Source organism: Aphidius gifuensis, linkage group LG2 (assembly GCF_014905175.1).
Source record: "Aphidius gifuensis isolate YNYX2018 linkage group LG2, ASM1490517v1, whole genome shotgun sequence".
NCBI classification, from domain to species: Eukaryota; Metazoa; Arthropoda; class Insecta; order Hymenoptera; family Braconidae; genus Aphidius; species Aphidius gifuensis.
Genome location: NC_057789.1, coordinates 17,798,066 through 17,810,566, shown reverse-complemented (window position 1 = coordinate 17,810,566; position 12,501 = coordinate 17,798,066). Strand labels below are relative to the sequence as shown.

Here is a 12,501-nt window from a genome sequence, read left to right as displayed (position 1 = left end):
TTTTTTGTAAATTCATTCTTAATTTTACATTCAATTTTCATATTTACATACGTAAATGTCTTCAACTATCAGCCTAACCTTCAAATTGTGTCAATTACAGATATCTTAATAGTTAACATACGCATATTAACTATTAAGATACGTATGTTTAATGTTAATATATATATCTTTGATGTAAACTTATCAGCCACCACCCATTTTAACATGGCATATGTTAACATTAAACAGGATATGTTAACTGTTAACATATCCTTCTCTGTGTGTAAACTGATTCTTCAATGACCAAGACAAGATTCGCATATTTCGTACCAAGACAAGACCAAGACAAGATTGGGTCCAGTCTTGGCATATTCAGTCTTGGGGCCAGCCCTAAGTTTAAGTGAGAGAGCAGCAGCTACATTCGTTACTGGAGCAATGAAAGTAAAATCGAAATTTGGTATGGGTTGTGTTACTGAGAAAAAGAAAAAGAAATGTACGAAGGAAAAAAAACCATTATCTTCGTTGAAAAATAAAAAAATAAAAAAGAATGGAGAAAAATTAATAAAAAATAAAAAACGTGCAGTTAAAAAAAAAAAAATAACAAAAAAGAAAATATCATTTTTAAAAACCGTACAAGCAGCAAAAAAAGCAATGAAGGGATCAAATAGTTCATCAGTTGCAATTAAATCAGCAATAAACGGTGCGAGAGCAGCTATTAAAAAAAATGGTGGCAAGAAAGCTATTACAGTACCTAGAGTTTTACCAGTTGCTAAACATATCGGTGGTGCACTACCACTTTTAATCCCGATTTTCTCAGCTATATCAGCATTAGGTGGGTTGGTTGGTGGAGCATCTGGTGTTGTCAAAGCTATCAATGCAGTGAAGAAGAATTGAATGAAAATAAGCGACATAATAAAATGATGGAATCGATTGCCATCGGAAAAGGACTTTATTTAACACCACATAAAAGCGGTATGGGACTTTATCTGTCTCCAAAAAACTTCAACTGATGCTACCACAAAGAGCTTTAACTGACGGTTAATAAAATTTGCTAATCAATCAAAAATTGCTAATTTTCGTGGAGTTTTTATGCGAAATAATATGCCAAAAGATGGACCATGGAAACAAGAGTGTGGAATCATTAATTAAGATGATAAAAGAAATCCTAGAACACATTGGGTAGCATATAAAAAACTCAATAAAAATTTAGCAATATACTTTGATAGTTTTGGCAACTTACAACCACCGAAAGATCTTTTCAGTTATCTTAATGTTGGTAGCATCAATTATAATCATAAACGTTATCAAGATTGAAATACGTATAACTGTGGACATTTATGTCTCGCATTTCTCACTGGAAAACTATGAAAGCAGAGGAAAAGAAAATTTCCAATTAGTTATTTATCGACCTTGAGAATGAACGAAACATTTACTTTAACTCTCACAAGTAAATCTTCAGTCTATGAAAGTGATTACTAATTGTACACCAATACAATTATCAAGTGAAAAAAATTATTTATTAGCACTAATTTTATTTTTATCATTTAATTCATTGCCAAATATCGATCATGAAAACAATATAATTTCATATTTTGACAGTTATGATAAAATTGAAATACCAACTGGAAGTTATGAAATAGATGATTTAGCTGCTTACTTAGAAGAATATGGAATCAAAATTACATAAAATAAAAATACTTTACATTCATATATTACAAGTGAAAGAAATATTGATTTTGTGAAACCAAAATCACCAGCACGTTTACGAGGATTTACACCGAGACTATTGAGGGCTCATACAAAAGTTCATACAATATATAACTTTTTTCCTGCTGTACCACCTGGTTATAAAATAATTGAAGTACCAGTTAATCCAATTTATTTACGGATAATTGTAAATTCATATGTCGTATCGCTGGATGTTCTGTCTCTAATATTTTTGTATCTGGACAACCCAGTTAAATTCCAAATTAAAAATTGTCATTGGATTAAAACGTAAAATAAATGTTGACCATTTTTTCCTATCTTCACCTTTGACAAATAAATAATTAAACTTTCCAACTAATTCTTCAATGATTATTGTTGATACGTTATTATATTGATCATGACCAGCTTCCCAAGATATCCCATGATAATTTTTATCACAATTATTCACAGTATTTTCATATTCTTCTGTTAGATGTGATTTTTCACAAGGTGGTTTGAATATTTTTATAGTTGGTGAAGATCTTGAATTTATAGGTTGGATAACCAACTCTTTTACAACAAATAAACCTTAAGGTTCTTGAAATCCTTGGAAATCAATGAATGCTGACATTTTGTTTTAATATATATCTACTCAACTCAACTCAACTCAACTCAACTCAACTCAACTCAACTCAACTCAACTCAACTCAACTCAACTCAACTCAACTCAACTGAATAGTGACCAGTTCTGAACTGATGATATTTCTTACCTCTGAAAAACCACTCCCCTCTTTTTTCTATCCCTTCCACTCCCTATTTACCCCTACCATTTTTACCCCCTCTACAACTTATTTCACAAACATCAAATAGATGATGAAATAATGAAATTACTTACGATACTTTCTGTAATTTGTCTTGATGATGCAAGAGCTAAGGTTCCAACCTATAAAATGATTGGTCCTCAGTTCGAGCCATCATCAAGACAAATTTTTTTTTTTTTTTTTTAATTTCATCAACATTGTTTTTTTTTATATATGGGGCATTCTGAGTCAATTCAGCTGGTCATCTGCCTGACCCTCTCGGATTGATTTGAAAATTTTTTTATACATTGTTTTTGGCTTTTATGCAGCCTGAATTTTTTCGGAAATTTTATGACGTATTTTAGCCGGTAAATTAGAGTGTTTTAATGTTAATTCTCTTCTTTCATAAAAAAAGTCCCAATTTAAATACATGAAATTTTTTCCATAAAATAAGGTACTCAATCCACGTGTGTTCGATTAAAAATTAGAGTGGGCCGAGACGTTTATATGCTTTTTTTTTTTTTTCAATTTTTTTTTTTTTCAACATTGTTTGAAAAAAAAAAAAAAATTAAATTTTTAAATACAAAAAAATAAAACAAAATTAAAACATATCTCGGTAAAATTTCATTTTCGGCATATTTTAAAACTTAAAAGTGGAAAATTTCAATTTTTAACGAAATTTTAAATTTTAAACTAATTACAGTCCATTGCTTCTACCAACTGAGCTATCGAAGGTTATTTAGTTCTTCATTGTATAATATATGAAGGAATATTCTTTTACCGATAGGATATAGCATAATCTCTTGTTTGTTTCAGAGGATAGCGTGTCAAACTCTTATACCAAAGGTCCGAGTTCAAATCTCGGTTGGGGAAAATATTTTTTTTTCTCTATAATAAGAACTATTTTACCGACATATTCCGCGGCCATTTAAAAATTCAAAAATTCAATAAATAAATAAATAAATAAATACTGTAACGAGATTTGGCAGATCTCGCGCTCCCGAAAATAATTAGAGGTCTGGTCTGAGGGGTTTTATCGACTAAGACGCTAATTAATACCACCGGTTTCTGAGTGGCCTCGGTAGTGACATCCATTTTCGCCTGAATGTCAGTGTTGACTTGGTAGACATCCACCACGAGTGGATAATCCGGATTCCTACCCTGGCTACGACAGATTCGTATCCCCTACTTCGACACTCCCACCGGAGAGTCGCATCGAGGTGTGCGCACAGATGGTCGTATGGAGTGGGTCAAACGGGAGTGGGGATAGAGAGTCCATAAAACTGGTGATCGCTGGAATCTCACTGTCAGTCGTCGGCCGGCTCTCGGAGCTGGCTGATGGCACCGGGACTGGTGACAGTCCGTGGTTGGCTTCCGATGAAGCTAGCTGACTCCTTGGTGGAGTTGGCTGGTGACTTGGTGATGTCGACATGCTCCTATGGAGGAGCTAGTTGATATCATTGGTGAAGCTGGCATGACTCCTTGGTGGAGTTAGCCGACTTAGACGATGACGTCGACTGGGTCCTAGGTTGGAACTAGTTGATGTCACTGATGAGTCCAACCAATCTCCCGATGCGTAGTGCATGCTCTCGGGGGTGATTTACGATGTCGCTATGCTGTATAGGTAGGACGTTGTATATCACTCGCTCTCTCGCTCTAGTGTGGTTACTTACTGTCGGGGTAACCTATAATCGAGTAGCCAAATGCATAGAGTGGTCCGGCGTAAGACCAGCGTGACTGCGGATGGACTTTATGTTCGACTACTTGGTGCACTAGAGTGAGTAGGCAATAGGAGGATATTTGGTAAAGCCTGTGAGGTACGAATATCCTCGTTCTCGTATTGACTTAGGTTGTGCGAGTGAGTTACACCAAGGTTAATGATCACGGTAATAATCGCCGCCGCGGGGTGAGGTTATTACGCTCCCGGCCAATACTAAAAACAATATACATTTTAGTAATGGTGCCAGAGTGACGTTTTGGAACTAATATGGTGGACCGCGCCCCTCTACCATTTTTTACTGAACTAGTCGCTACCGAAATGGCCGTCGGCGGCCATTGCTCCCGAACCTACCCCACGGTCCGTTGGTTGCCGTTATACACCAGCTGGCTCCCTCCTGGCGGTAAGAGAGGAGGATGGTGAGAAATCCTCGTTGATCCCATAGTAACTGAGGCTTCTACTTTATCGGTGGAAAAATCAGTTACAATACATAAATAAATAATAATAATAATAATGATTCATTACGTAATCTTACAAAATTAAATCAGGACCCCCCCCCCCCATGGTGACAGTGCTCTAATTAATTAATTAATTCGCGGACCCCTAGGTTGAGCCCTCGCCGATTCCGCGAAATCACCCGCAAATCACAGTGAGGGGTCGCGGGTTTTGCGGAGGGGCAAGGGGCACAGCGGGGAGTTGGTCCAGAACTCTCTTATGTACACTACTATAATTATTATGTTTATTATAGTGTATTAAAAAAGGTACTTTTTAGTTTCAAAAATAATTTTTGATTCAAATTAAAAAGTGCCTTTTTAATAAGTATAATGTATTACGTATGGAAAAACACAGTGATATTTAAAGTTTCAATATCGATATTATTAGGATTCAACTACATATGATATTTCATCTGTCGATATTTATTGATTTTAAATTATTTAAGTTCGTTGAACATACTAAATGCGGGATAGTGTTTGTAAAATATAGTTTGGGAACTGAACTATCGAGGTGCTGTAATGTATGTTACATGACGTATAAGAGTGAAGACGTATTAATATAAATAAAAATAATATTAATAAAACAAATACAAATCTCTTATATCGACGCTTTCGGAGGATATTATCATATCCCAGACAACATGTTTTTTTATTTGGTTTTTATGGAAAATTTTCCCACGATAACGGAAAAAATACGGTAAAAATTCCTATACATACGCAGTGGTTAAACATGGAGTTGAAGTATGAAAAAAACGGCTATTTATCGGTTATATATCGTATAGTTATTAGAATAATGATTAATTCTAAAATTTATTAATATCAATGAATGAAGTTCGTCAAGGAGAAAAATGTTTCGATAAAAATTCAGATAATAATTTATAAATTTCAATATATATATTTTTTTTGCAAATATAATAATGGCTAATAATAAAACTCTTCGAGTAAAAAAGAACGTCAAAATAAAAATTTCGATATATTCAATTTTTTTTTTTTTTTTTAAACAGCTAGATGTTTAACTGAACCACTAGATTTTTTACTTAGCCGCTAGACTTTTTACTTAGTCTCCGTTATAGCCAAACATATTTTTATCAGCTTAATTTTTCCTTCAGCTACATCTTTTCCTTAGCTAAATTTTTTCCTTAGCTACAATGAGAGAAAAAAATATTATGTTTTACAATGCTACTGTAGTAGCGGATGATGTTTTCGGACTTTTGATAAGATATAATATTTTTTTTAATATTTTTTATTATTTATACTATATATATTAATAAAGGTACATAGTAAATTAAATCATTTGTAATCAAACTATGAAACAAGATTTTTTTTACTGAAGATATATATGAATACGATTCCCGATTTAATTTCTATTGTGTGTTTTATATTAATTACTATATTTGAAGCGAATTTTACTATGTTCACATGGTAAAAAATGCAGAAAGACAAAATACCAAACAAAAGAGTCAATTTTACGTTAATTCCAGTTAAGACTCGTAGCTGAGCGGTCTAAAGCGTACCCGATACCACGTCAATACATACATCGTCAGTTCGATCCCCGGTCAGAGTGCGAAAGAAAAAAAAAACAAAACAAAACAAAAGCTTCTCCGTTAATAATACAACAGAAAAAAAATTGAAAATTTTTTTAAATATTTTTTAATCAAATATATTTTTGACTATACAACATAGTTCTTTCTATTTTAAACATGGCCATTTTTACGATTGAGTATTATGATACTTACTACGTCTGATTAAAATTCTCAAACATAGTAAAACTCACTGTTTACATGATAAGTGTTGCTAAATTTCCCAAAACATCCCCCAGTACTATAAAACATAGTAAAATCCAGTGTTTTTTTTTAGTAAAACTCAATATTTTATTCTCTCCGTGTAGATTTTTACTTAGCTGCATTTTTTACTTAGCCGCTTGATCTTTTACTTGATCTTAATTATAGCCAAACACACAATATCTTCACAATTTTACCGACTTTATTTTTCCCTCAGCTACATCTTAACCTTAGCTAGATATTTTCCTTAGCTAGATTTTTTACTTCGCTACATTTTTTACTTAGCCGCTTAATCTTTTACTTAGTCTCAATTATAGCTAAACACACAGTATCTACATAATTTTACCAGCTTAATTTTTCCCTCAGCTACATCTTTTCATAAGCTAAATTTTCACTTAGCTATATTTTTTACTTATTCTCAATTATAGCCAAACAAACAATACCTACATATTTTTACCAGCCAAAATATTTTACTTAGCTACATCTTTTCCTTGGCTCTATTTTATTATCAATTACGAAACAAATTACCACCAATACCAGAAAAATATCGATAACTCGAAAAATATTCGGAATGTATTAAAAAATTTATTTTTGAACTTTTTTTTCTACTTGATGACTTTAACAATCGTTAATACAAAATTAGGAAAAAAAAATCGATATATCGAAATTTTAAAATCATTGATTATTGAAAATTACTGACCAACAATAATTGTATGAAAATAGAAAAAAATAAAATAAAAACAAACAATATTTTTATAAATGAATGAAACAAATTTGTTTAAATGTGTACTTATTATTATTTTGTTCAATTACAACAACACGCCGAAGATATTTACACATAATAAACCCACGAGTGGATGGCTCACAAATTTTTTCTAATTTATATAACGGATGAAATACATGTAATTTTCTTCTCAAAAAATGAAAATGCCCAAGGAAAAGCAGTATAGCTAAGAAAAAAATGAAGCTGAGTAATTGATGTTGCTTGAGACATAATTTTTCTGGCAACGGTCATTCCTTAGCTACATCTTTTCCTTAGCTACTGCTTGTCCTTGGTATTTTTCTAATTTATTCACTAAATAAAATACATGTAATTTTATTTTCAGAAAATAAGAATGTCCAAGGATAAGCGGTAGCTAAGAAAAAGATGTAGCTAAGGAATTGATGTTGCTTAGAACATAATTTTCTGGCAACATTAATTCCTTAGCTTTATTATTTATGTAGCTTCTTCTTGTCTTTGGGATTACTTTTTATTTAATAAACAAAATACATGTTACTAATTCATTTAACAAATATAATACATGTGATTTTATTCTCAAAAAATAAAAATGCCCATAGAAAAGCAGTAGCTAAGAAAGAGATGGAGCTGATGTTGCTTAAAACATAATTTATGTAGTTTCTTTTTTAAAAAATAAAAATGTCCAAGGAAAATCAGTAGCCAAGAAAAAAATGGAGCTGAGGAATTAATGTTGCTTACCACATAATTTCTTTGGCTACATTAATTTCTTAGCTTCATCTTTTTTTAGCTACTGCTTTTCTTCATATATTCATTCATTGAACAAATACGATACAAGTTATTCATTTCGATAAATTAAAATACCAACTGACACATGATTCTCTCTGGAATTCCAAAGTTACCTTTGAAAAAGGTAAATTCTACGGGTTCTACTCGTAACTCATTGCTAACCGTGGTCAGACGATAATGTATGCCTTGAAAAATCGTAAATTTTGCCTTTTTCGAATTTAAAATCGCAAGTTCCAAATCCACTTAGAAAAAGGTAAATCTTACGTTTTTTATCGGTCACAGGTCGGTAAGCATGGACATACGATAATGTATGCCTACCGAAGGGGCAATAATTAACTTGAAAATCGTAATTTTCACCTCTAAAAAAAGTAAAAAGCACAAGTTTTAAATTCACTTTAAAAAAGGTCAATTTTACGATTTGCATCAGTAACTCGTCGGTAAGCATGGTCACACGTAATGTCTGCCTACCGAGAGGGGCAAAAATTAACTTGAAAAAACGTAATTTTTCCTTTTTGAAGATACAATTTCAAAACTGTGAGTTAAATCTTTGAAAACGGCTTTTTATATCCATTTTGTTTTTTGTCACCAGTTTTATCTATAAAAACGTAAAATCTAACTTTTTTTTTCTCCGCCCTAGTGGAAATCTTTCTACGAATTTTAACGAATTTTCGACGAAAATCTACGAAATTGACCCATGCGGAGAAAAAATTCTAAAATATTTTGGGAAGGTTTCTCCGTACTCTTAATCATTTGTCTGAGCTTCAAGAGATATTCCAAAGTTTTTTGCCAAATGATTCATAGTGGAAATATTTCTACAATCTTCAACGAGCTTCCTACGAGTTTCAACGAACTTTCTACGAACTTCAACGAACTCGCTACGAATTTCAACGAACTTTTTACAAATTTGAGAATAGTTCTTCTATAGTTCGCGAACAATCGAAGAAGCTTCTTTGAAAAGCTAAATGGATTCGGAAAAATGTTCAAAGGAAATTCATAAAGTATTTCTACTAATAGTCCAACTTCTCTGAAGTTAAAAAAAACTCGGAGAAGCATTCAGAGAAAATTTTGGAACTATTTTAACCCATGGTTGACTTTTAGAGAAGTTCCCGAGCAATCGGACAAGTTTCTCTGAAGGCCAAAAAACTCGAAGGAAAATTGAGAGATAACTCCGAAATTATTTTCTCGAATGGGTCAATTTCATGAAAATTCGTAAAGATTCGTAGGAATTCGTAATCATTCGTTAAAATTCGTAGAAATTAATAGAAAATCCGAAGAAATATTTTCACCAGGGCGTGTAATAATTTTTTTTCTAATAATTATAATTATAATCGTCTAATACATATTTTATAATATGAATTGCTCTTTTTGAGATATTGCCGAAAGACTTCGAAACAGTTCAATAAAAATAAGTGAAACAATTGATAAAAAAATTCTTATTTCTTGGTTACAAAATAGAGAGACTAAAAAAATTTTATTTCAGGCAACAATGAGTTAACTTGAATGAGAATAATTGTCTGAGGAGTTATGGCTTAAACTGTGGAACTGAAAATTCACAGGATCGACATCGTAGAAATTATTGGAGGGACTGTTAAACAATCACTTGGAAATTTTCGTAATCCAAATATTCACATACTGAAAATCCACGTTCAGTTACCAAGTACAATAACGATTTTAGAGACGCATACTCCAGATAGTATTGATGTGATATCATTAATTTCAACGTATAAATCAATCGATCTTTCACAAGTCATTTTCATTGAACCTCAATATTACAACAAATCAATAAATTTAAGAATTTCTATTATAATTATTAATGAATAAATGAACGAATTAGTTGACTCGAAAGGGAACCAAAAAAGACCGCTAGTTTAAAATATATTAATGCAACGAAGGATCCTTTAATCACTCTTTGTTAGTTTTTTTTTCTCGTACGCAGACAGAGAGAAGTCGACAAATAAGAATCGTGGAAACGCTTTTCATACACGGAGAAAAATTTTCAGCAAATTTTACTACGGTGCCATATCATCAAGGGTCTATCTTCTGCCTATTAAAATATTTACTATCAAGTTAACAAAAAAAAACAATTTTTGCTCTGAAAAATTAAAATGTACTATAGTAATTTATATGTTTTTTTTTTTTTGCTATTTTCAGATAAAAAATTACAACGCATAAAGAAATTTTTACCGAGGCCAAATTTATAAGTTAAAATAATCCAGCTTAAAAATTACATTGCACTATAGCAAAATATATATTTTTTTTTTTTGCTTTCTATTCATATAATTTTATTTTTTTGTTGTGGACAAAATTAAAATAATCTTCCGAAAGGTTATGATGTGCCGCAGTAAAAATTTGATTTTCTCAAAAATCCTATAGGTGTCACTGATACATACAAAATAACATGGTTAAACTTACAATGGTCCATAGCAAAAACTAATGACGGACTCAGAAATGTCAACTGCTCACCACTTTTTAGCTAGCTTTGCTTATTTTCAAATTGTTAATGTAAAACAAACAAATATTAATTTTCGTTATTGTTGTTGTGGCGCAGCAGATAATGCGTATGATTTCCCTTCGAAAGATATGAGGATCAATCTCTGGTTAAGTTCAATTATTTATGTTAAACTATTCATTGTAGGGAATAAAAAGAAAAAAAACAAACAAATTATAAATATTGACATTGAAAAAAAAAATTTTTTATAATATTTTTAATGAACAAAATAAATTTTGCGTTTGACCATAATAAAAAATACTATGATACACAAAAAAAAAAAATAGCCACGCCCACACGACATTTTGCTATAGCCCATAGATGGCGCAGATCTGCTATGGACCATTGTAAAATTTGCTATGTTTTTTTCGTAAAAAAAAATGAAAAATTCTCTCCGTGTAAGATACGCATTGTCCTAAGGTGATAATTCGATGATAGGGTATTATTTCTCATAAGCATGACTGAACTGAAAGTTGAATGAAATTATATCACCGGTCAACTCTGTATAAAAAGCTTACTTCTTGGTTGCCTTCGATGCCCTCTCCCCTCCCCCACCCCCCTATCACAATCTCACTTTTTCGTTTGATGCTCTTGGTATTTCCATCGTCTCTTTTCAGGTTCAAATTGTAATCTTTATTGTTATTGACCATGTTAAAAGCAGTTGAATTAAATGTTCCAAGAATCGACTATAAAAATTTCAAATCATTGTAACGTTTGGATGAAGATTGACGTATTCTACGTGGAGTGTTTACAAGTTCGGCTCTTTAAGCACAACTGTTTGCGGCATCTAAGCAGTGCGACCCAACGCTCAGAAACAGTAATGGAAACAGAATGCGATAAGAAGGCAGAGAAAAGAATGAAAGAACTATTGATAAACGTGATAGATGTGAACATGAGGAGAGAAATCCACTAAGAAAGAAAACTTCACCAGCTCAAAGAAAATCGATGTATTAAGCGCTAAAAAAAATTTTTTCAGTTCTTACCCACATGGACGCTCCGTGAAGACGATGTAGTTTGGATGTTCTCGGTTTACACGTTCAACAAATTTGATACACGTGAAGTTCTCCCAGTGCCGCATGGCTTGCTTGAAAAGGGCTTTGTGAGCACCGGAAAAATTACCATCAATTTCATAAGGAATCACACCATGGTCCCAAATGCGTTCCTTTCGTGCCGTCGCAGCTCTTTGGCGGCGACTTTTCCAAATTTTCGGAAAGTTCACTGAATTTAGTTCGTCATTATTTTTGGACAGCTCAACTTTTGGCGATAGTCTACCAGCTAATCTAATGTTTTGGTCACTGAGATCATGATTAACGATGTTGAAAAGTTGCTGGATTTTTACAGAGCGTCCCTCTTGCAACTTCTTGGATGACCTGTAATTCATTCTGTTTTTTATTATAAGAACGTTCGTAAAACATATTTAGTTATGTCAATAAATATACAGAATATTTCGTTACAATTAGATAGGCAAAAAAAAATAGGTCGCATTCATTGGTTGCGACTCATAATAAAATTATATTATGAATTTACAGCTGAATAGCATACAACATATTTCATCCTACGGCTGTCGGGTGCAGTGAGGTTAATGCCACGGAGTGATGATAATTTTTATTATTATTAACAATAATACAACGTTAGTAATAATAATTATCATTTTCATTTATAATAGTATTATAAATATTGTAACGAATTTTCGTTGCTTTAAAGGCTTAGCCACAAAATCATTTGGTCGACTCTCTATGGCACGACATCATCAACATCAAGAAATTAGAGTAGGGCAAATCCCCTCCCTTTTCTCGTATGTAAAATTTAGAAAAACAATGTAAAAAACTCTCGCTCTTGTTTTTGAGACGTCGGACTGACTGGAACTCTTGTTTTAACCAGTCGTCTGGCGACGGTTAGTTTGAGGTTATTGTATGATGGACGTGGTGGATCCACCACCATGTGTTATCAAATCTGTTTAGGTTTGGAGATATTTGATCGACTCAAGGCTGATCCTGGACTTGACTTTTGTTTATTAGATTTAATTTATTA

The 12,501-nt window shown here is 32.3% G+C and overlaps 1 protein-coding gene across 5 annotated transcripts in view; it reads right to left on the bottom strand.

Annotated features, from left to right (window-relative positions):
• Positions 1-12,501, bottom strand: part of LOC122849214 (tolloid-like protein 1) — a 250,085-nt gene that overhangs the window by 166,197 nt on the left and 71,387 nt on the right. For 3 of the 5 annotated variants that reach the window (XM_044147866.1, XM_044147871.1, XM_044147869.1), the window contains one exon: positions 11,454-11,852. In XM_044147866.1, the coding sequence (XP_044003801.1) occupies positions 11,454-11,852 (399 nt within the window). The remainder of the gene's footprint in view (positions 1-11,453; positions 11,853-12,501) is intronic. The other 2 variants (XM_044147867.1, XM_044147870.1) reach the window with 1 other exon arrangement.